Source organism: Opisthocomus hoazin, chromosome 2 (genome assembly GCF_030867145.1).
Source record: "Opisthocomus hoazin isolate bOpiHoa1 chromosome 2, bOpiHoa1.hap1, whole genome shotgun sequence".
Lineage (NCBI taxonomy): Eukaryota > Metazoa > Chordata > Aves > Opisthocomiformes > Opisthocomidae > Opisthocomus > Opisthocomus hoazin.
This window is the reverse complement of record NC_134415.1, coordinates 75657831-75681504: the sequence shown is the minus strand read 5'-3', so window position 1 is coordinate 75681504 and position 23674 is coordinate 75657831. Positions and strand designations below refer to the sequence as shown.

At 42.4% G+C, this 23674-nt stretch overlaps 2 protein-coding genes across 2 annotated transcripts; one reads left to right on the top strand and one right to left on the bottom strand.

The window, feature by feature from the left end:
* Positions 1–29: 29 nt before the first annotated feature.
* TRAPPC3L (trafficking protein particle complex subunit 3L) lies at positions 30–23283 on the bottom strand. The gene is made up of 5 exons (XM_009944855.2): positions 23076–23283; positions 19866–19963; positions 14627–14726; positions 1978–2163; positions 30–975 (listed from the first exon to the last, which is right to left on the bottom strand). Exons 1-5 carry the CDS (start codon positions 23115–23117, stop codon positions 856–858), a joined length of 546 nt encoding a protein of 181 aa, XP_009943157.1. The 5' UTR covers positions 23118–23283; the 3' UTR covers positions 30–855.
* Positions 2856–7465, top strand: CALHM5 (calcium homeostasis modulator family member 5). The gene is made up of 2 exons (XM_009944854.2): positions 2856–3458; positions 6352–7465. Exons 1-2 carry the CDS (start codon positions 2919–2921, stop codon positions 6739–6741), a joined length of 930 nt encoding a protein of 309 aa, XP_009943156.2. The 5' UTR covers positions 2856–2918; the 3' UTR covers positions 6742–7465.
* Positions 23284–23674: the final 391 nt, after the last annotated feature.

Here is a 23674-nt window from a genome sequence, read left to right as displayed (position 1 = left end):
ATGATTAGCAAACTGTTTGTGTGGCAATTTCTGAATTTTTATTGAAGTTTCCCAAGGTGAAGTACAGATCCACCGTGACTATACATTAAATACACCATGCTTTGTTCAGTTTGGTCACAAGATCATTGCTCTTGAAGAGAAGACTGACATGAAAAGGCCCACAGCGTGAAGCAACACAAGCACTGCTGTCGTCATCAGAGCACTGCAGCCTGACGTACACACAGGGATGAACAGGCATGCCAGCAAAACTGCATTTGGGGCCTGAAAGAGCCATCAGGGACTGGCTCCTGCCATCACTGAAGTCGCATCCCTCTCTGGTTTCAAAGGGAGCAGGATGTCTGGTGCGGAGGACAAAGAATGGCAAACCACTATGCATCAAACAGGCACCTGACAGCAAGATGCTGCGTACAGCAGTCACAGTGAATGAATTCATTATTCCTAACCACAGACAGCCAGGGAAATAAAGCACCTCTTAGCAACCATGCTTTGAAACATTACCAACAAACAGAAAGGGAAGAGGTGGTCATGTTTAGCTTAAAACAATTGGTGTCGGAATGAATATTTTGCATCCAGCGTGCACTAAATACTAAGATAAAAATTTCATTGAGCTCAAGAGCACAGTTATGTGAGAAGGAAGGGCAGGCCATTTTCATCTTTTATGCTGATATCTGCGTCATGATGATTAACATTGCTCTCCCCCTGCTCTGTCCCTCCTGTTTGCTGCCCGGCTTTCTTCATCTTTCAAATGTACGACTGGTGCAGCTGGCTCTGGGAAGCCATTTTGACCCTGCATGTCTTCTTCAGAAACAAAAGGCACAAAATATCCCTCAGCAAGGGTTTCTCACAATTTGTCTTTCATTTATTTCTTTTGTGCTTCCTGTTTTCAGCCTTCCTTAAAAACGTAATTCCTATTTCTGTCACAGCATCACCCTTCAGCCTGTCCTGGAGGAAGGTAACTTCTGCGGCTAAGTGAACCTGCAAAGAATCGGGTCTGATCAGTAAAGCAAAGAAATGCCCAGTTTTCACCCTTCTTCCAGTATGAAGAGCTTTTTCTCTCTCTTTTATCACAAGGGGACCCCCTTTCTCAGGTTTCATAAGGAACAGATTTCTAGATTGTTTTAAAATATCTTTCCCAACTAAGTTAATAAAAAGGAAGTATATATACACTGGGATTGTATAATACATTATCCTTCATTCCAGTGCTTTGCATTCTTCCACCTGGTCACATACTAATACGTATGACATAATGCTTTTGTTCATTAGTCTTATGTCAGATACTATAATTTTGAGACTCACATACACACATACTTGTACGGCTTCTGTTTTCTTGAAACGTAAGATATATGACAAATTAGATATTGACAGAAATGTAAAGCAGCCCAAAAGTTATCTTGCAGTCAACATGACAGAAGCTCTATAACTCAGTGACTTTCAGATGATGCCCTTTGTCTATTGTTTTGTAAAAGTTCTAAATTTAAGAACAAAAATTGGCATGCTATCTGAGACACTTCTGATGCTTTGGTTTTAACATGATACTCATCCACACTTTGTTCTCCCCTTCAGCAGGTGCTGCGGTAACCTGAGAATTTTATTTATCTTCACATATTTGTAAAGAACCAGGGATGACTGTTACTGGTTACACATACGCGGGAAAGAACGATGGGCTCAGGGAGTCGTGGAGAAGCTCAGTGTGCCCCCCCAGCTCTCCACATTACGTGGCAGCTGGCTCCCCAGTCCCACCCGGCTCCTGCACCCGAGTCAGCCACTGCAGAGCCAAGCGGGGACGGTGCAGAGGTGAGCCAATCTGCCTCAGGATCCAGGATCCGTCTGGCCCTCTTTTATTTAGACACAGACATTTAATCTGAGAGACAGATTAAACACTACTGAATTTCCTTCGTGTACCTGAGCAAGTGTTTTTTCTTTCCTGTGCCTCTCCGTATTACAAAGAACCAAGAAAACAGGCGCGCGCTTCCTTACCATTTCCAAGGCACCCCGAATCACCCCGCAGAGGAGGTTACAGTAGCAAAGCGATGCTCGTTCTGCTGGCAGCTCCTCCACAAAGTCCACTAGTGGGTTTTTGTCCAGGATTAAGGAGAATTCATTTCCCGCGGCACTACTGCAGCTCACACTAGGGGTGACCCCAAGGTACATCTTGAAAGCAACCTGCAAAAGGATGAAACTCTGCTGCTTCAATCCGTTGTGTGCAAACCAGAGGGCAAACTTTAGCATGTAGCATCCTGTAGACCAGCTTTACCCCAGGAAAATAGGGGGAAGGGCAAGACAGACTGGAAATCAAACTGGATTTGTCTCTTCTGTGATCAGCTTGGGCCAGAGACGCAAATTTGGAGCTATGTGATGCTCCAGGGAAGTACAGCAGGAGGCTGCTTATTCTGTCTTTGATGTTCTTACATTTAAAACCACATACAAAGTGTTTTTACTGTTACCACTCGTCTGCTTCCAGTCGTGTCACACTCCCCTGGGACCATTAGCATCTACATTAGGTCCTTCACCACATTGCCAGCAACTCTGATAATCACAGCTCAAAAACTCCTGCAACTGGCGAGTGTGTGTTTTCACTCTGATCTCCATCCGCAATCACAAAAAAGCCAACAACCCAGCAAGAATAAGACTGCCAAGACTGCAAGCTTATTTGACTATACAGAGCATTGCTTGCTTTCCTTCCACTACTGATGAATGTTACTGTAAATGTGCAACATCTGCTCTGCGAGTGGAGGGGTGCCCTGCGAGCGCGTTTCTCCAGACAGTGACATCACGGCGTTATCTGGACTGCGTGCACGCCGGCAGGCTAGCAGCAGGCTGCTCCTCCTCTGGAGAGCTCTCCCCTGCGACACCACTACAGGCTGCTACGACTGAAGAGAAAAGTGTCTTGATTTTTACCTCTGTAGTGAGTGTCGAACATGGATGGCTTCCAGACAATCCTGAAATTCTTTATGAACCAGAAAACCGCTATCGGTTACAGTTTTATGGCACTGCTGACAATGGGAGGTGAACGTGTGTTTTCTCTTGTTGCTTTCAGATGCCCCTGCAGCAATGAAAACTTCAGGTACGGTTTGGTATTTCTCTTCTCTCCAGCTTTTGTTTTGCTGGTTATTGGATATTTCTTGAACAGCAAGACCTGGAAACTCTTTACAGGCTGCTGTGTGAATCCCAGAAAAATATTCCCCAGGGGGAATACCTGCCGTTTCTTTTACGTCTTCGGACAAATCACTCTAAATGCTCTGGTGGCCCCAGTGATGTGGCTTTCTGTGGCTTTGCTCAACGGGACTTTTTACGAATGTGCCATGAGTGGCTTGGAAAATCCTGCCTACTTACACGCACTTTGCGACAGCAAATCTGAGAATTGCTTTGAAGAGCTACACAAGGTAGCCTGCGACAAAAGCTCCATGCCCTTTTCAGAGAGTGACGAACTGAAACGGACTCTTCAAGCACAGTCCCAGGTAAGGAAAATAAATAAAGAGCATTATACAGTTTGTACTGCTGCTGTGATTTATCTGTGGAAGATCCTGATGTCTGATGCTAAGATAAAACCATTGGTTTCACACAGACAAAGTTTTGGCATGATGCAGCCACACGAAACACAATCAATCCACCTTTTAGTTCAGTTTCAGCTGTGCCACATGTCCTGGGGGGTCTCACTGATGGCAGGATCAAGACGACAGGATAACTTAAAGCTTTCTTCCTGAATGAAGATTGCTCTAAAGAGAAAAAACTTCTGGATTATTTAGGAGGCTGAATTAACAGATGTCATCCCATTACAGGGGTCTGTCCTACTAAAAAATACATACCACACTCTCCTATTTTATACCATCATGATACTCTAATGAAATCTTAGGTCACTAACAGTAGAAAAATACTGGAAAATAAGATTTGTGACAGATTTGTGACTGCTTACGTAAAATGTTCCTGTTTGCATTCCTCATGTTCATGATGCCAAACGAGAGCATGTTTTTGTCCTGCTTGGAGGAAGGCAGGAACACTGAAATAAACCAAGCAGAACATGCAAAGCTGAGATCATATTACATTTTACTACCTTTGTGTGACACAGTTCTACTCAGTGCCTTGTAACACACAAAAATTCAGAGATGCAAAATCAAAACAAAGAAAAAAAAAGGCTACAGAAATTGATGGAAAGATGATTGCCAGCAGGAAGGAAAAACACTCTGTGGAGCCAGCAAGTTTTTGTCAGACAATTGGTTCCATATGGAGCCATTTCCTCCCCAAGAGCTGGTTTTATTTTCAAGTCCTCATGCAAATTGGAGTGGAATGCAGACAAATCCTGCACTGCAGACAGAGCAATTGATTTGAGAGTCTTGGAAGGAAATTACAAATAGTGCCTAAGACTTTACGTTGCATGTATAGGAACCAGTGAAACTTCAGTGACTCATTTTATAGCATGAGAATACATGGGTTCATTCTCCAAGCTGCAAGAAAGTGAAAAGCTGCTAAAAAGAGCACTTGTTCAAATACCCATAGAAATCATCAGCCAGCACAAAGTGTCTGGAAAAATAAAAGAAAGTGAAGCTCTTCTTCCATACCAGTCCCTACGAATAATTGTTTGTCAAGCTTCTCACAAGTTTCACATATTTCCCTGAGGAAACTTTCTGTATTCCCTCAGCTAAATACAGATTTTTACTGGTGTTTATTTTTTTAACATCAGTGCAGGAGTTCACGTGAGGAAGGTGGCAGCTTTCCATATAATCATCATTAAAGCATGAGAAATCGGGTCCAGTTCGTATGGGTCTCTGAAACTTAGACGATTTGGTCCACACTGAAATTTGTTCCACTGTCTGAATACAAGTATATTTTGTTCCATATGTTACACACTGCAGTAGAGTAGGTGGGTAAAACTATTGGCTAGGCCAGTGGCATCAGGCGTGAAAAAATTCTGTTCACACTTCTGCTTTGCTTAGAGTAGAACATCCCACAGTAACAATTTCAAGTACATTCTTCCACCCTCTGCCCTTGTTCTAATCCTTGGAGCAGCTCTGTCCTTTAATATGTTCCTAACATAATTTGCCAAACTCTGAAGTTGCTACAAAAAAGGCTGAATGAGGCTGGACAAGCATATTTCAGAAAAAACAAAGTTCTCTGAAAATACAGTAACTATTTGTAATCAGTGTGTAGATGAAATGGGCTCCAGTGCCAACGCGGACCTGCCAATGCACACACTATTTCTTCTTTCTCATGCCCTTTCCTCCCAGCATTCTCACAAGATTGGATAAGAAGATACTTTTAAACCACTTTTGGCATGATTTTTTCTACAAAGGCTGATGCATCAAAGTCAAAAAAAGTTTACAAGAATTGCCTAGGTTTCAGTGAACCTCCTGGTAAAAGAATTTGGGGAAAACTTTTTAAATTTAAGACTGTCTTTCATATTTTTGTTAGTTAATTAATGGTAGAACAGTTCTAGTTGTTGTTTGTTTTTTTTTAAGTCAAAAAGAAGTCTGCAAACAACACATCTAAAAATGGTCACAGTTTCAAAGGTTGACTGATCTGGGACAAAAGTTGCTTACCCTTTTTGCTTCTGTAGTTTGTCACAATTCAGAATTGTGTCTTAATCCCAGTTTTTGCAGGGCAATTTTATTTGACACTTTCAGGAGACAGAAAACCATTTACCATCTAGTGATTGTGATATTTTATTCTCCCTATGCACTCTTCCGTTTGTGTGACAGAATTCGGGGAGCAATTCCAACCCACTGCATGCCAGATTGTTATAGTTTTGCAATAACCTCTCATCAATCTTCTCTCTAAATTACCCAGACACTACTCCTGCTCCCAGGTCCGCTCTGTTTTCTTCATAGCACTAATCAGCCATAACATTATTTGATTGATCATTTAGACCTCTCTTTGATTTTTCCTCATATACAGTCTTGTAGTTGAGGTCTGATTCAAGACTACCTGCCTCTGAATGGCCATTGCCGTGGCACCAGACATGTCTCTTCAGCTGTTGTTATCCCAGTTCCCTGTGTTATAAAACAGAAGGGGGAGGTAGCCAGACTCTGGTATAAGCCAACCTTTCTTGAGACTTTTACCTTCCACTGCAAAAACCAACCAGATTTTGCCTTCCTGAGGAAGAGACATCAAAATGAGCGCTATTGAGAAGCCTCAATCCTGACGTCTTCTGCTTCCCTTTGGTCCCCACACAGAAGCCCCATTAACACTAACGCCAGGCACTGAACGCAAACTGGGATGAGACGCCCGTGGTAGGGTCCCAAGAGGAGTGGCAGTCCCGCCGTACAAAGTGTGGTCGCTCTGTCGGACACTCGTGATTTAAGAAGCATTTTCACTTCGGCCTTTTTAACCTGAAACTCATTTCTTTTGTTTTCCCAGATTTTAGGCTGGTGTGTGATAGTCACCACAGCTCTTCTGTCCCTGCTAACCACTTGCTGTGCCAGCTGCCAGTCGAAAGTCAGCCACCTGCAGCTGAAGTTCTGGAGGGTGTACACGGAGAAGGAGAAGGAGCAGCTGGAGCAGATTTTCCAGCTGTACGCCACCAAGCTGAGCGAGCGAAACCTGAAGTGCTTTTTCGAGAACAAGGAACCAGAAGTGATTCCCATGCCAGCTTTTCAGGCATGGGAAGATGCTTCCCAGCTCTACTCTTTCAGCAGTAGCAAACAGTATTATAGCACAATTCACAGGCTAGTTGAAGAAGGCCAGAAAGAAATCATTGACGAAAGGGAGACAATGCTGGACTTTGTAGACAGAAGGGAAATACCATAGATCAAATACATTTTCAGCTTTTTTGCATCTTGCTAATACAAAATACTTCTGGCTGGTTTCATCTCTATATTTTTACACAATGGCCTCTTTCTTATTCATCACGTTCCTTCCCAGTTACAAACTTGCTCCAAAAGGACGGAACGAAATTATTTCCCTACATCAGTGAAAAGGCTGCAGTCTTCCATGGCACCTAAGGTTCATGCTCTACTAATGCTGCTGGCTCCAGATCAAGAGCTGACAGCAGAAAGAGATGAATAACGACTTCTACAAGAGGATTTTAACTATACCGTATGTAAAAGGCACTATAGTATGCTCATCCTATGTAAATCAAGAGACTATCATAAAGTAACACCACTTAAAATTTGTGAATATAATAATAGAAGATGTGCGTGGCTTTTCTGACAGCCTGCAAAAAGTAAAGGTTTTGCTTCCAGGTCACTTCCAGGCCATCTGCAGGTACATCACTGTTTTGAGGCACCAGTGGTCACTCCAGGCATCTCAGCATCTTTGGACTCCTGTTGCACCTAAAATGTCACAGATGGTCACAATGATCAGCCCTGGTCTTCCAGTCCCCGAGGCATCTGCCTGAGACATGGGGCAGTGACATCCATTGACAACGAGGTGCCAAGTAATTTTTTTGACAAATCTTACAGCTGAAGTGTAGGGTACCAAGAACTTGAAAATACCAGATGGTTCAGCATTCTTGTTTTCTTGTTAAAAAATAACATGCTATTTTGAAATATAGTCAGTTGCTGTAAGTGCTTTATTACAACAGTGAAAGTGCAGCACTGATACTTTGCCTCTGTAGAGTACTTGGAGTCACCTTCTCCCACTGAGAGCTCCTGTTCTGAGTGGGTTTCGGGCACTGGGTGCAGCCTGCAGAGCTATGTAACATCGTTTGTACTGGGCCTGCAGCCAGTGTATGACAGAGAGCCTGGAAGGAAATTTCACATTTTAAGACAAAAAAAATATTATTGCAGCAGGCTGACTTTCATTTTTCTGAATATCTTAGGAAACGTAGTGCCTGGAGCAAGCAGAGCCGGCAGGCAATGCAGGTGAGGCGACTGCACGATCAGTGTTTCTGACAAATGTGTTTCACCCCAGAACCCTAGGCTTTGCCTCACCCACTTGGAATTCCCCACGTGGCTCTCACACAGGGTGTCCAGAATGTTTGCAAACACTGTATAAAAGGAGAACAAATTTTCTGCCAAGTTTCTTTCCCTGGGATGACGGGGTAGGCTTTTATGCAGCATTTTACTGCCAATCTTCCTAAGTCTGCAAAGAATGGTATTTTTGCTCTGCTTGAATCAGGCTCTTATCAGCAAACCAGGGTACTCTGCCCAGCTGTTCTCATACTGCACATCTTTAGCGGGGAAAAAAAAAAGATCTATCTGCATTTACAGACCATTATTCTATTCTGAAATAAAATTCAAGTGCTAATTCCACTGTCTGCTTAGAATTTTCTTTGTGCATTTTGAATACTTTGTGGTGTTTAAGCAAATGTTTTGAAGTTTTTTATCCCAGTTGACCCACTTTGCAGCAGACTTAGACCATGTTGTACGCCTAAATGTACCTGCTGCCGCTGAAAGCACAGAGGCAACGCTGCCAAAATGAGTCACAACAGCAGGCGTGTCTGACACCATGTCTAGTGCATATGCATTTTTCTTCCTGGGCTCCTCTCCTGGCAAGGCAGCTATCTAACTCCAGGGTACACTGCCCTTCCCATTTGTCTGCTTTTCCCTTTCTTTATGAGAGATGCCCCAACACGTAGTGCCCAGCCCCACCTTACCTATCCGCTACATGCAAGGGGAGAGGAGACACCACCTAACAGCTGGAAGACAAACTTCCCTTCCCAAAGCCACCTTTCCACTTCAGAAAACCAAAGCAAGTAGGGATGCAAAGAGAAGGACACTAAGTAGGTTAGTGATCAAGGAATATGAGAAACAAGTGGGTTGATGTAAGGATGAGGTCTCCACTGTGACATCAGAGCTGGGATACAGAGGCAAAAGCATAGTTGGCAGAGGGAAAGGTGGGAGGACAGAGGGAACCCACTTTGGGCTTTTTGCACCCTCTTTTTCCTCAGAAGAAAGCTCAAAGCTCTGCACCTAAGCAGCCAGGACCATCTGAAACAGAACTGTTTCCCAGCCTGGCCTTCTCCTTTATCATGGAGGGGCAACACCATGGTGCATTCTCCTCTCCTCATCTGTACCCTGCTTCGTGTTCACAGGTAAAAGATGTTGTGAGCGTCTCCACCTCCAAGAGTAGCTGCTGAAGGCTTAGTGCTGCAACACTTGCCTGGTAGGAGCCCAAGCCTCTCACTGACCCTCATGTCCAGTGCTGTGCTGTGCTGTTTTGTCTTACCAAAATGCCTGTGACTTCATGCAATTGCTATGTGGATGCTGGAATACTTCTATAAAAATAGACAAAAATAAAAGCCAGTTTGACCCTATGTTTTCAACTGGAATCTGGTTTTGGCAAATTTAACCCTGCCCTTCAAGAAGCTATCGCAAAAACTGGTTTGTATCAACACTGTCCTTGAATTAAAAGCAGCTACCATGGCAGCTCAGAAAGAGGTGAAGACTATTGTCAACACCACCCAAAACAAACTGGGAAAAAGACCAAACAGCAGAATCAGCATTTTCTCTTGGAAAATTTAGATTTTGCATAAGCTCTGATGTCCATGAAAATATGAGTGCACAAATAAAACAGAAACTTCTGCTCAATTCTCTGTGCTTTGTCTCTCTGTTTACTATTTCTTCACCTCTGTGAGATCCCAGTTTTCTAATATAAGTTCTTGTAACTATTCTTCAGCTACATATCTGCTGCTCCATCAAACTTTTTTATTACCAGAACAAAAACTAGTTAACCGTGCTAGGCCCTCACATGCTTTCAATTTAGTTTCAGCTGTACTTTGCATTACAGTATGCCAAATCTGTCCAAATTCTATTGTTACGACTTCCTGTGTAAAAGAGGACTGGCATGCAAACTATGCGAAACCAGTAGCTGGTTTGCAATGGAGCACCAAATAAAGGCACAATTGCAAAGCTATAAAGTGAAAACTGTACAAAATCCTCAGCAGAAAAAATAATTTAAGTACACAGATAGATAATTCAATGAATAGAAATGAACATTTTTTTTAAAACCAGGCTGACTGGACAGCAATTCCTTTAAAACTACCACACACAAGTTCTCAGATGGTAAAACAAAGGTCTTTTCAATCTTTCTTTGTAACTTCAAAAGAGAGGGAAGTAAAATGGATGAGCAGTTTTGAAAGTTGCATCCATAAATCTGTCTCATTTCTATCAGTATGAAATGGAAGAAAAAATAATATCTATTTAGACATGTTCATAGGCTTACCATCAAAATGACACCCATATAAAGTAAAATTTCTCTTTTAAAAATGTTACTTGCAACTCTACGGGATTATATATTGCTTAATGCCAAAAAAGAAATCTATGCAGTCCGAATCAGAAATGTCCGAACGCCATTTTTCAAAGTCTCAACCGGCATTCCATCTCTCTCAAGCAGCAAGAATAAAATTCATTAAGATTTTGATGGTGCTTAAATACAGTCCAGAATTACTGAAATATTTAGGAGGCCACTAACTTCTCTGTCCCTTTATATACTACTGGGGATTTGTTACTACAAAACATTGTATGCCTAAGTAATGTTGCAAAGTGAGCGATAACACAGACTGTTAAAAAAATTGAAACCATAATTTCAGATGACATAATAACAAGATTAACAAAGGTCCAGAATTAACCTGCTTAGAAGGGGAAAGGCAGCCAACATAACATTTTTCCTAGCATACTTTTCATTCTTAGTACTTTTCCACAGTGTTTGGGAAGAGCTAGATGCTCTAAAGGTCTTGCCATCTGTTGCCGATTCCTTGTACTCAGAAACTTTTCTTTACTCTTTACAGTGCAGCACTTAATTTTTCAGTTCACTGTCTACCACTTAGCACTGCAACCTGCTGTATGCATTTCCCTCTCACTGCTGAGATCTGAAAAGCAACATTTACCAGCTTCGTAAATTCTGCCAGCTTCTGCCAGACTCCCAAACTGGCCACATGTCAATATACAGGGACCCTGTGTGGCAGGACCTCCCATGGGAAGGGGAATCACATCTCTTGTCCTACAGCTCTGGGCCTGGGGGTGACACGGTTGGATTACCCTAGCGCTGGTGGTCCCCAAAGTCCTTTCTACCAGCAGCTGCAGAGACATACTTCTGCTGCATTCATAGGATACTGAGCTTCCACAATGAAGCCCATCTTTCCAGCCACTGCTGTTCAGCAAGGGACACATCCTTGGGCACAGCACGGTACTAACACAGCTACAGAGCCTGTGAGCCAGCAGAGCTCACTGTGGACCAGAGGGCATGGCCCAGCTGCTCCCACCTGTAGCACGCACAGGCGCCTCCTGGGGCATGGTGACATTGTGCTACAGAAGGTAACGTTCTTCTAGGATTAGATCTAAGACCAGAAGCTGTTTATTTTTTGCATCTCTTTCGATCAGATCAAAGTTATCAAGGTCTTGTGAGGAGGAATTGAAGTAAAAATTTGATTTTGTAGGATAATAGAGCAAAATCATCACCGTCATTTCAAAAGTAATCCTCGGTTATACTCAGATCCAAATTCTGAATCCAGTCTTGGACATTACTTCTTCAACCAAGCTTTGTTCTTAATACATTCCTCCACTGGTTTCCATTTTCTTATCCCAGTTTGCCAGTGAGCAGAAAGCCTACTTTTAGATGGCCTGTTTTACCATTTTTTATTCAGTCCCAACTGTAACCACGCGAAGTCACCGCACCAACATGGGAACTCAGTCCAGCAAGACTCACTTTGGCTCATCATCAGAACTTGTTGGCCCTTCTCCAGTCCCGTATAAGCTAGCAGTAAATCCCAGGTTTTGCAGTCTGAGCCAGTGGTTGAAGTTTTAAGCCCTCAATCTGTGCCTTAGGTCCACCTTTCCTCTGGTATTTATTTCTTAATGCAGCAAGCTCGCTTTGTACTCCTCATTTTATGTTTTTTCCTTTGCTTCATCTCATCTCTTTCCATTTCCACAGGGAACACCCACGGCCTGATTTAACAGACTTCTTTGTATTCCAGAGGACTGCAGGATAACAGCCATTTTTAAAGGACGTTTGCTTCCAACTGCTTAACTGCCTTAATCACTTTAACTTTTAACTGGTTTCTCTCTACACACTCATCCTCAAACAGATTTCTACCTCAGAAGAGTTAGTGCCATGAAGTATTAAGTACCTTCTCCTGCCTGAGAACACTACTGCTGAAGAGTTAAAGAGATCATGTAAACAGCTGTGTAATTCTGAACCGACAACTTCATCAGCGCATTTGCAGTTATTTGCTGGGTCATTTCACGTCTGCTTTGTTGGTATGTGCTTCAGACAAATGTACTTGAAGACTACTAAAAATAATGTTTCGTCAAAGAAATGTGAAAATTTCTGTATTACATCTTGCTTCAGAAAGGTTATACTCCTACTACAAAACTCCTCTTTTAGTTTGCTAAAAATAGTCTTTTCAAGAGACTGTGTGCTTTAAAGTTTGTTCCAATCTTTCCAAGTAATTTTATTTCTCTCAGTGAGTGTCTTTTTAACTACAGCCTGCAGAGAAATAGTGTCTTTTTCCTTACTTTGATGGTTAACTTCTCACTGTATTTTGTTGTTAAATCCCCTGTACTTATGGATGATGGTTCTACTGTATTAAAGCATTTGTAAAGAAGGGAACCATGAGGAACAAGACCCAGAAAACCAGATATCTAGCACACACATGAAAATCCAGAGAAAATAAAGTACAAATACCACCTGAAAAAGAACATAAAAGTGAACAAAACCACGATTTTGCAGCCTGGTATAATTCTTTTAACGAGATAGTGTATTTTAATACATTGATTGAAATGTTGTTTGTCTCATGGTTTGCATTCAGCTGCCCTCACCATCTCCAGTGCATCCTCTACCCCGGCTCAGCTCCTCCAGAGAAGGAGTTTGTTATATAACATCCTGATTTAAGACTCCACAATACACTTTACTTCAGTAGGAAATTTAGTTTCCACTCTTTTCTGAGCTAATAGGATCTGGCTGGCTTTTAGTAACATCACTTGCTTCTGCTTTGAACTTCAGCAGATCATGGTGCATGCGTGTGTTGTGTGCATGTGCACTTTACAGCCCTGCCAGCAACAGCAAAGCCAAAGAGGTCCTTCCTCTATTTTGTGGCAACCATGAGCTCCTCTATGACAAGCATTTTGGGATGACAACATAACTTCTGTTCTTCCATCTCAGTCAGATGTAATGTAGGTATTTCTGACGTGGTTAATATGAGCAGGATCACACATCACCTGACAACAACCACGTACACTTTGAACTAAGATACTCTTGTATAACCTGTATATATAGGTGCCTTAGTTCACTGTATAGGAAGCCTGCTGTTTCCCGGTTCTGCAGTCAGCTGTTCAACATAATGCTCACTCTTAGCTGATGCTGCTGGTAGTTCTTGAGCAGTATGCCAGGCATAGTTTTGTCTCCCAAAATGAGCCAATGGAAATGAATCTCAGTTCAATTAACTGACACCCTAATCTCTCCTCTTAAAACAAATGACAACCTAGCAAACAGTTCCTTGCTATGAAGGGTAGTTAATTTTTGCCTTTGGGAAAGGCCAGGCATATCTTCAACAGCAATACTTCATAGTGGAAAATCATAACAGATTAAAGGGATGATTCACCATGACCTGACCAGGTATTAGTCTGAGCTAACTCAATATCTATGAACTACCACCTCCTTTACAGTGACTCAGCAGTCCAAAGTGGCTGGATGTCCCATGGATTTCTCTTTGAGCTTCCCCAGGAAATCTGACTTGCTCATGGCAGCAAAAATACACCTTTAGAAACCCATGTGTTGCCACTAAATTTCCTCCTAGATCTTTCATGTCTGACAGTAGTGTGAAAGACTACTCAATAAAAGGGAAATTTCCATCAAAGAAGACAAAAGTACCCACTCCGATTTTATCTTTTTGATTTTATTATTAGATTTGTAGGTAGTGAGGACAATGTTCCTCTCATTTTCCTTTCTTACAGTTCTTCTCTGCTACAGTTGAGTCTTCCTTTTGCAGAAAATCCTGCAGCTTATTCCTAATATTACGATTTTAAGGTTAAAAAAAAGCTAAGATAGTTATGGAGATGCTGAGGAGATTCAGATGGCAAGAGTAAGAATATCAAAGTTTAAGCTCTGTATGAGATGGTTAAGGCTTATGGTCCTAGAAAAACAAAAAAAGTGAGGGAATATATGATTTGAAGTTTGTTAAAACTGGATCATTTTTTGTTGTTACTAGGAATAGATTAATTTTAATTTCAGTTTAGCAATTGACTTCAAGGTCTGTTTAGGTCAGTGGTTGGCAGCCTCTCACGGGTGGTATCCCATTTTGTGTTCTCTGTCCTCTACTGAGATATAAAACTAATACCCATGTGAACCAGTTCTGTGGTTTTGACAGCCCTTTGCGGTAAACTTATTGCTTCAGGTTTATCAAGACCATCCGCCAAATTCTTATCTCCTTAAACATCACATTTTTTGTGTTCTCTTGAATGTTATTTTTTTCCCAGCCTGATGCAGAACTATGCTACGGAGGTAGAAACTGATGTGTCCTCTCAAGGCCAGCCTCTGTGAGCTACTAGCTGATATGAAGTTGTAGATACAGAAAAGGCTGTATTTGATCCAATGGAAGCATGGGTGTGATTGTGGAGATGAGTGTTTTTTTGTAAGACAGTCATGATACAGCAGAAAATATAGATAACTGTTCTGGAGCAAACTGGTAGAGGAGGAAGGAAAAGCTAAGACCATTGAAGCTGATGAAGCTCTAGAGAACGTAAATCTTATTTACCTGTGCAATCATGTCCGCAGTTTCAGAATAACTGCGGCACTTTTTCACAGCTGAACGAGCTAAAAAATCATCAATGAGCCTTACACCAATGCCGTATCCCCTAAGAAGAAAACAAAGAAAGTTAACATTCAAAATCGGGAACTTCTTTCCACCTACCATCTCCATACTCTGTCTCTTGTGCTTTCTCAGCAACAGCTGCATGTTCCTAAATGAACAGCTTTGAGGACAGCAGATTTTGCTGGTCTAGATTCTTCTTTCTACCACATTTTGCTGCACAGTGAGGTGGTTGTTCATGTAGTCATTTAAGGAATCACACTCCTTTACGCATGATACTCCCAGCAAAGATGATATGATTGTTGTTTACATACACATTGTCTAGACACTTATATTTACATATATGAATAAATATTAGATGTTAGATATATAAGTATAATTTAACATACAAATAATACACCTGATTAATACTCCTTTGTCACTAAAAATAGGGTAGGATAACAGAGCACAGGATTTTCTCCATTCCTCTGATCCCCAGAGTTCATCTCACACTGTCTCTGTCAATGCAAACAGAACAACTGCCCCTTCACACCACAGCATGCACCCCTGGGCTCGTGCGGAGTTCAGCGAGTCCTGGGTACCCTCACTGCAACATTCAGGTGCCAGGAAAACCCACAGGAAATGGACTCACACCTGGTGTCTTTGACTTTATCCTCTTTTCTCTTCACCTCATCTTTCGCTCTTCCTCCACAATTCCTTCTTTGTCTTTAATGTGTTCTTCCCCTTCCTCTACTACTCGCAGAAAGAATCCAAAAGTTGCTAGCTAAGGTACAGTTTCAGTACCACACCACCTTCATTTTGTATTTAAAACACTATAATTTCAGAGAAATTAAATTAAAAAGGATGGAAGTGATGAATTTTTATAGAACAAATATTCATTCCTAGCTTTCACACATCAACAAACGTCAGTAACTACATAGTGTGCAAAATAGCTATGCCTCCAAGCAGTTATTGAAAAAGGGAAAGAGATTGACACAAACGTTATGAAATAATGCGAACTCAACTCAGAAATGTTCTTAGGTAATTTTTCCTTTCCATTTAAGTGGATCTTGGCAGTCTCTGCCTGCTTGTCAGAGGCCCTACACCCTCACTGAAGCAGCCTGAACTCGATGGAGTTTGTTACTAATTTTGTACCACGTCTTTGCCAAGAAGTCAAAAAGCAATCTGATGTCTAATGTGATGACAAGACCAAAAAGTAGTTTTGGCAGCGTGAAGCTTAAAATTGCAGTATTTCATGCATCAGAGAACAATGAAATATTTATATATTGCCCAAGTATCAATATCAATAATGTTGGCAAATATGTCATCAGCAGTTAGCAAAGTATGTATTGGTGATGGACAAGACTACTTAGCTCCTTTTCAACTTTTATGCCTTAGATTTGCAAAGTCAAATGAATAATAAATTGACAAGTAGCTATTTGGCAACTGTACAATTAGAAACACCCTTCTGACTACAGATTATATATGTACTTATGTAGAGACACACGTAAGTATACTGATCCCAGCTGTCACAGATCTGCTTTCTATAAGGTTTCTTCCTCAACCTGAGCTGTTTTCATCTTCTCAGAAGTAAAGATGGCCATACTGTTTTAATGAAACCTGTCATTATTTTATCAAGTCTTTCTCGTCATCATGAGAAAACAAAAACAAATTTATAAAAACAGCTATAATAAAAACACAAGGAGTGAAATACGTCTCCACACCTTCCACAACTATGCTTCAGTAATTTCTATCCTAGCATCAGAAAGAAGTCTGTATATTTTTTAAATGTATGATTTTCATCAGAGCTGAATAAGGGATGAATAACAAATAAATAGCCAAGGGATGCTGCCCCTTCTTAGTCAGTGAATAAATTATTTTTGTTTTTCACTATCAATTATTTTATTTTTTACTCACTTCCATCAATAGCTGTTGGACTATAGCCTGTTGCAAGATTTCAGATTAATAGTAAAGTGGTTAGGTATTCTGTTCACTGTGGTTGTTGTAAATCCGTTTTGCATGTCTGTTTTGCCTAAAAACACAAGCCTACTCTTCTGCTGAATATCTTGGTATATCTTCCTGTTAACCAGCTCAAAACTTGTTCCTTGCTGATTTTCTGTGCTATTATTATTTTTACTGTGATAATGCCTAGGAATCTCAGTCAGGAGGACAGGATCCTACAAACATACAGGCTTTGCTTTCCAAAGATGTTAACCACATAAAAATCAGTTCCTCGCTGACCATTTGTGCTGTTTTGCTCACTGCTGTACGGGCTTTTAAAGGTGAAACCTTTTAAAGGTTAAACTTAGCTGCAGCGACCATGAAATGGTGGAGTTCAGGATGCTGTGTGGAGGAAGCAGGGCGATAAGCAGGATCAAAACCTTGGACCTCAGGAGGGCTAACTATGGCCTCCTCAAGGAGCAACTTGGAGGAATCCTATGGGCCAGGGCTCTTGAAGGCAGGGGGGTCCAAGAGTGCTGGTCGCTGTTTAAATGTCACTTCCTCCATGCTCAGGAGTGGTGCATCCCCCTGAGACAGAAATGTAGAAAAGGAGGCAGGAGATCAGCACGGATGAACCAGGAGCTTCTAGCGGAGTGCAGGTGGAAGAGAAAGATCCATGGAATGTGGAAAGAGGGTCAGGCCACTTGGGAAGAATACAGGAATGTGGTCAGAGCATGCAAGGATGCGATGAGGAAGGCCAAGGCCCACCTGGAATTGAATCTGGCAAGGGATGTCAAAAACAACAAGAAGGAAGCCCTTCTTCAAGTACATCAGTAGCAAACGGAAGACTAGGGACAATGTGGGGCCATGGCTGAATGAGGTGGGTGTCCTGGTGACAGAGGATACAGAGGAGGCAAAGCTACTGAATGCCTTCTTTGCTTCAGTCTTCAGTGCCAAGGCAGGCCCTCAGGAATCCCAGTCCCTGGAGGTAGGAGAGGAGGCCTACAGAGAGGATGACTTTCCCTTGGTCGAGGAGGACTGCGTAAGGGATCACTTAAGCAATCTGGATGCCCACAAATCCATGGGCCCCAATGGGATGCACCCACGAGTGCTGAGAGAGCTGGCAGATATTGTTGCTGAGCCACCCTCCATCATCTTTGAAAGGTCCTGGAGGACAGGAGAGGTGCCTGAGGACTGGAGAAAAGTCAATATCACTCCAATCTTCAAAAAGGGCAAGAAGGAGGACCCAGGGAACTATAGATCGGTCAGCCTCACCTCCATCCTGGGAAAGATGATGGAGCAACTCATTCTAGAGGTCATCATCAAGCAAGTGGAGGAAAAGAAGGTTATCAGGAGTAGTAAACATGGATTCACCAAGGGGAAATCATGCTTGACCAATCTGATAGCTTTCTACGATGGTGTGACTGTCTGGGTAGATGACGGGAGAGCAGTGGATGTTGTCTACCTAGACTTCAGCAAGGCTTTCAACACTGTCTCCCAAAACATCCTCATAAGTAAGCTCAGGAAGTGTGGGCTGGATGAGTGGTCAGTGAGGTGGATTGAGAACTGGCTGAATGGCAGAGCTCAGAGGGTTTTCATCAGTGGCACTGAGTCTAGTTGGAGGCCTGTAACTAGTGGTGTCCCCAAAGGGGTCAGTACTGGGCCCAGTCTTGTTCAACTTCTTCATCAATGACCTGGATGAAGAGTTAGAATGTACCCTCAGCAAGTTTGCTGATGACACAAAACTGGGAGGAGTGGTGGATACACCAGAAGGCTGTGCTGCCATTCAGCAAGACCTGGACAGGCTGGAAAGCTGGGCAGAGAGGAACCTGATGAGGTTCAACAAGGCCAAGTGCAGGGTCCTGCACCTGGGGAGGAATAACCCCATGCACCAGCACAGGCTTGGGGTGGACCTGATGGAGAGCAGCTCTGCGGAAAGAGACCTGGGTGTGCTGGTGGATGACAAGTTGACCATTAGCCAGCAGTGTGCCCTGGTTGCCAAGAAGGCCAATGAGATCCTGGGGTGCATCAAGAGGAGTGTGGCCAGCAGGTTGAGGGAGGCTCTCCTTCCCCTCTACTCTGCCCTAGTGAGGCCCCATCTGGAGTACTCTGTCCAGTTCTGGGTTCCCCAGTTCAAGAAAGGTGATGAGCTACTGGAGAGAGTCCAGCGGAGGGCTACAAGGATGGTGAGGGGACTGGAGCATCTGTCCTACGAGGAGAAGCTGAGGGAGCTGGGCTTCTTTAGCCTGAAGAAGAGAAGGCTGAGAGGGGTCCTTATAAATGCCTACAAATATCTCAAGGGTGGGTGTCAGGAGGATGGGGCCAAACTCTTTTCAGTGGTGCCCAGCGACAGGACAAGGGGTAATGGGCACAAACTGAAGCACAGGAAGTTCCGTCTGAACATGAGGAAGAACTTCTTCCCTCTGAGGGTGATGGAGCACTGGAACAGGCTGCCCAGAGGGGTTGTGGAGTCTCCTTCTCTGGAGATATTCAAGACCCGCCTGGACAACATCCTGTGCAGCCTGCTGTAGGTGACCCTGCTTCAGCAGGGGGGTTGGACTAGATGACCCACAGAGGTGCCTTCCAATCCCGATCATTCTGTGATTCTGTGAGAGGCCCATCTGCCCCTGACCCAGGGAGGGGGGAGGAGAGCCACGCCACAGGGGACAATTCCGAGCGCCCACGTCAGACACCTGAATGACGTTCTCGATGAAGGTGGCTGACTGCGAAAGGAGTCTGCCTACAGACTGAGTCACTTAAGCCAAATCCCTACAACCTGAAATGATGACTACTTCTTAGCTGCCCAAGTCACAGAACCAGTGTAGCTAGACAGGGGGGAGCCATGGGAAGGCCACATCGCCAGTGCACACAGAAATGCATGTGAACTAGAAAACACCTGTGAGAAACAAAAAGCTTGTCTAGTTTGACACAACATGGGTATCAGAAATAGGAGGAAGTTGCAAATGAATACATGGAAATAGAAGACGAAATTTAGTTTATATTATTAACTAGCTTAACAAAGGACCCACAATGAACAAATGTAAGCTGTGAAAACAACCCTGACACATGTCTTCTGAGAACTCAAAAGATGACTGTTGATCTTCATTCACAAATTAGTGTTATTTCTATTGACAGACTATTGAACCTTATCCCTGTGATCTCTGTAATCCTAGACAGTGCTGGACTTATAACAGACATAAAGCTGAAACATATAGGTGGACAAACAGCATTATCAATAAAGCTGAATATTTAAAGCAGTACTTACATTCTGTCTAAACAGGTGTTGACATCTTCATCTTTTTCATAGTCCTTGCACAGCTGGGCTACCAAAGCCCCATATGTGAGTACAAAAAGTTCTCTGCTCTGCCAGAAAAGGTGGAAATCGAAAATGAAGCCAACTAGAATCAAAATTTTTTCACACTTTGGAGCTGCAAAGTATTCAAAGCAAGCAAAAATAACATTTACATTAATAAAGAAAATTTTGTCCATGGATGTGTAGTCACTGAAATCCACAATTCAAGCACGACTGAGTCTGACTTGATCATCACTTGAGTCTCTGTGCAGGAATTTTGCTTGTCAGAAATACTATTTTTTGGGATACAGCTACTTTCATCAGGTATACTCTTGCATCCTATAACAGAGCATATGTATGTTCTATTGATAAATGCTGTCAAATGTCATTCAGGATTAATGACAACTGTTTAGCCGTAGGAAGAATAATTGAGGCAATGAGCTATTAGTCCTTTTACAATAGGTACAACAGTGCATACATCAGAATTCCAGTTCCTTCACAAAGGTATGGTTGATCTGATTCAGATCACCAGTTGCTTCCCCCCACCCCAAAAAAAAGTAGATTAAAAAAATAAGCTCAGAATAATGAGAAAATACTATAATTCAGCACAAGTGTAAAGAATAAGATGCAAAGTAGAAAACAATCAGTCTCATTGACATTTCCCCCTCTTTTTCAGACTTTACAAGTAACTTGAATCACTATCGATACTGGCTCTCCAAATGTCTGGACAGCCTCACTGTGATATTATTTCTGTATCTTAATACAGAAGACTTGGTTGGTATGGCTCCACTGCCTGAGCAAGATGAAGGGATGTGTGAGGATTACAGCTGCCCACCCAAGCAGCATGGAGAGCAACTGAAGTCAAAGGTGTATCCCTGCGCAGATCCTGTCACTAGTACCAGTCTGGAATCCTGAGCTGTGCACCAACGTGGAGGACAGTTTTCTTCCCTCCCTGCCCTGCTAGATCACCTCCACAGCACTGCAGAAATGACTGTATTTAGCAACAGTAGCAGCTGGCCTTTAGAGGACAGCCTAGGTTGACTCTCACTGAACTTCTTGAACAGGAATTAATTAAACAAAGTGCTACAGGCCTGTGGCATGTGGGCAGACTAGAGGTGCTTTTTGTTTATAGCCTGTGGAAGAATAATAGTGAATACCAATGAAAACAACAGAAAAAAACACAGAAGGATAGGAAGCACAGCATGGTGGAAAGACCTCTTCCTGCTCCCATTGCATGAAAAGCTTCAAGTTTAATCAATGTTCCCATTTTAAGAAGTCACTGTTCAAAATCTTAAGCAGTATGGAACCACTTCCTAAACTTGCCTTGGTGATAACTCCTGTTTACAACCATATAGCACACTGCCAAATTCTCGTTAACAAGATTTTAATGAAGTAAATGGATGTCATACAGGTTCTGTATCATTTTAGTCTCAGCAAAAAGCCTGTGTTGTAATGACAAACACCTTAGAGAAACTCAAGCATACTATATCATCATAATTGTATTTATCAGCCACTCTTGCAATCAGTTGGAGTATTTTTCCCCATAAACTTATGTATATTAACTTCAATTATATAATAGTATTCGGATTTTGTTTTTTTTTTTTTGATGGAGATCTCTGCCCCTTTATCAGAAATTGGTACAACATTGTCTTAAAGCTTTCTGGAAGTTCTCCACTGCCCCAATTCCTAGCAAAATTCACCATTAACCTTCCAGACAGCCCTAAGGCCCTAAGTGCCTCAAGAAAGACTTGTGTGGAATTGAAGCATCCAAACAAAGAACACAGGTCTCTCTCTCTCTTTCCCTGAGTTTTATTTAATGACTATCTAACAACAGAGGCACATATTCTTACCTGGCAATTCTATCTTTGACCACTCTAAGCACTTCTGAACAGACCCCAGTGTCAGAACTTTGTGCCCATCTTTCCTAAGCCTGTTCAGAATCTCAGCACTAGGAATAAAGTAAAAAAATGCAGTTAAGTGCCCAGTGAGCAAGACAGTCACTTTGTTCCTGTTATCAGTCTTCCGTAGTTGTCTACGTTCTCTTTTCCTTAAGAGCAACTTCCTCTCCCTTCAGTTTGTTCTACCTATGTATCCATATATACTTGTGTCACACAATACTATTATTGGGTTTTTTAAACCACTGTGGCCTTATTTCTGCATTACAGCACTTTGATTTTTTGGACTCGTGGTAAAATATTCCAAAACACTTAGATATCTTCAACCACAGACAGAGATTCTGAGGAAACTTGCTATCTGAATTTTTCACATCTAGACACACCACTGCCAGAGAAAAAGAAGGAGAATAACTTGTATCTTTCATGGCGCAAAATACTGCCTTTTGTGGCCATGCAGTTTAAGAAGGCCTCTTGGGAAAATCTTGCATGCAGTATATTTAAAACAACTTCTGGAGCTTTAGGAGAATATTAACATAAAGTGTAGAAAAAGAGGGAAGTTTTGGTCCAAAGAACTTCTACTTCTAATTCTGTGCTATGTGACCAGTGGTCAAAGCCATCATTCAAAGACAATGGTTACAGTTTTACCGTTATTTCCCCAAGAGTCAGATCTTGGTGTTAAAGCCAGATGTTGAGATCCTGTGATGGTGCACTCCCTGTGCATAGAAAAATGCAACATTAGGAGGATGAAGAAGGAGCCTGCTCGTGCAACACAGCCCCCAAAAGAAGACGTGGTCTGCTATGCGGGAGGCACACAGTGGTTACCAGGTATAATGCAGCCCCAGATGAACCATCTCTTCCTGTAACCGTGCATGGGCTAGAGATGCGGCCAGCGCAGCTTCTTTTCTCCAAAAGAAGAACAGAGTTCCAGCCTCAAGGATTCATGTTGAAAACCACTTAATGTCATAGGCAAGCAAGGTGGCTGGACAGATACGAAGGGTCCTAGAGCAAATCTCAGTATTACTGCTCAGAGTCAAGCAGACTCCGAGTCCTATGGACAGGCTTTTTTGTAACTGCTTAATAGCTGGCAGCTTGTTGGCAGCTCACAAAGGCGTCCCACTGTAGTCATAAATGCTGCCAGCGTCTCTGCTCTCATACTGGCAGACTCATCCCCATCCTTTCAGTTCTTTCAGGCTACTCAGAAACATGACTGTATAAAACACATCAATACAATAATAGCTTGTTCTTACTCCACGCACAATTCTAATCACACATTACAAAAATGTCTTACTATTTTGTGGTTCTCCTGCTTTCTTCCTGGTGGCCGAGACATGTTGCTTGTGTAACACCTGATGTACTCGACTGTCAGTTTATGTCTTTTCTTCCTCAAGCAGCATGGTTTTCTCTCAGTCACTGTATTTCCTCTTCCCCTTCTCCAAAGTTTTCTCCTTTCTGCCCTTCTGCCTTTTGCATGAGATGTGTTTGCTGCAATCTGTAATGCTGCTGATGCTCCTCCTATTCTCTACGTGTACCAAGCCCTTTGGGAGGAATTTGACTGGCAACAGATCTGCCCCTGTACAACATAAATAACAGCTCCATCTATAAGAATTATTTGTAATCAAATACACAGCAAACAGCCACAGGAAGTCAAAATGGGCAGCCCCGAGAGATTCACAGGTTTCACGCTTTTAGGGACAGCAAATTCGTTCTGTTGTTTGTGTCAGGGTTTGGTGTCTGGAGAATTAACAAAAGCTTCCTCTCTGAAGAATAAAAACACAATTGCAAGATACGGCTGCACAAGATAATTACAAATTTATCATCTTCAACTTAAAGGAGCTGTAGTCTTCTGTCAGCTTGAGTGCTTCAGTCTGGTGAGTAACTGTCTGCCTG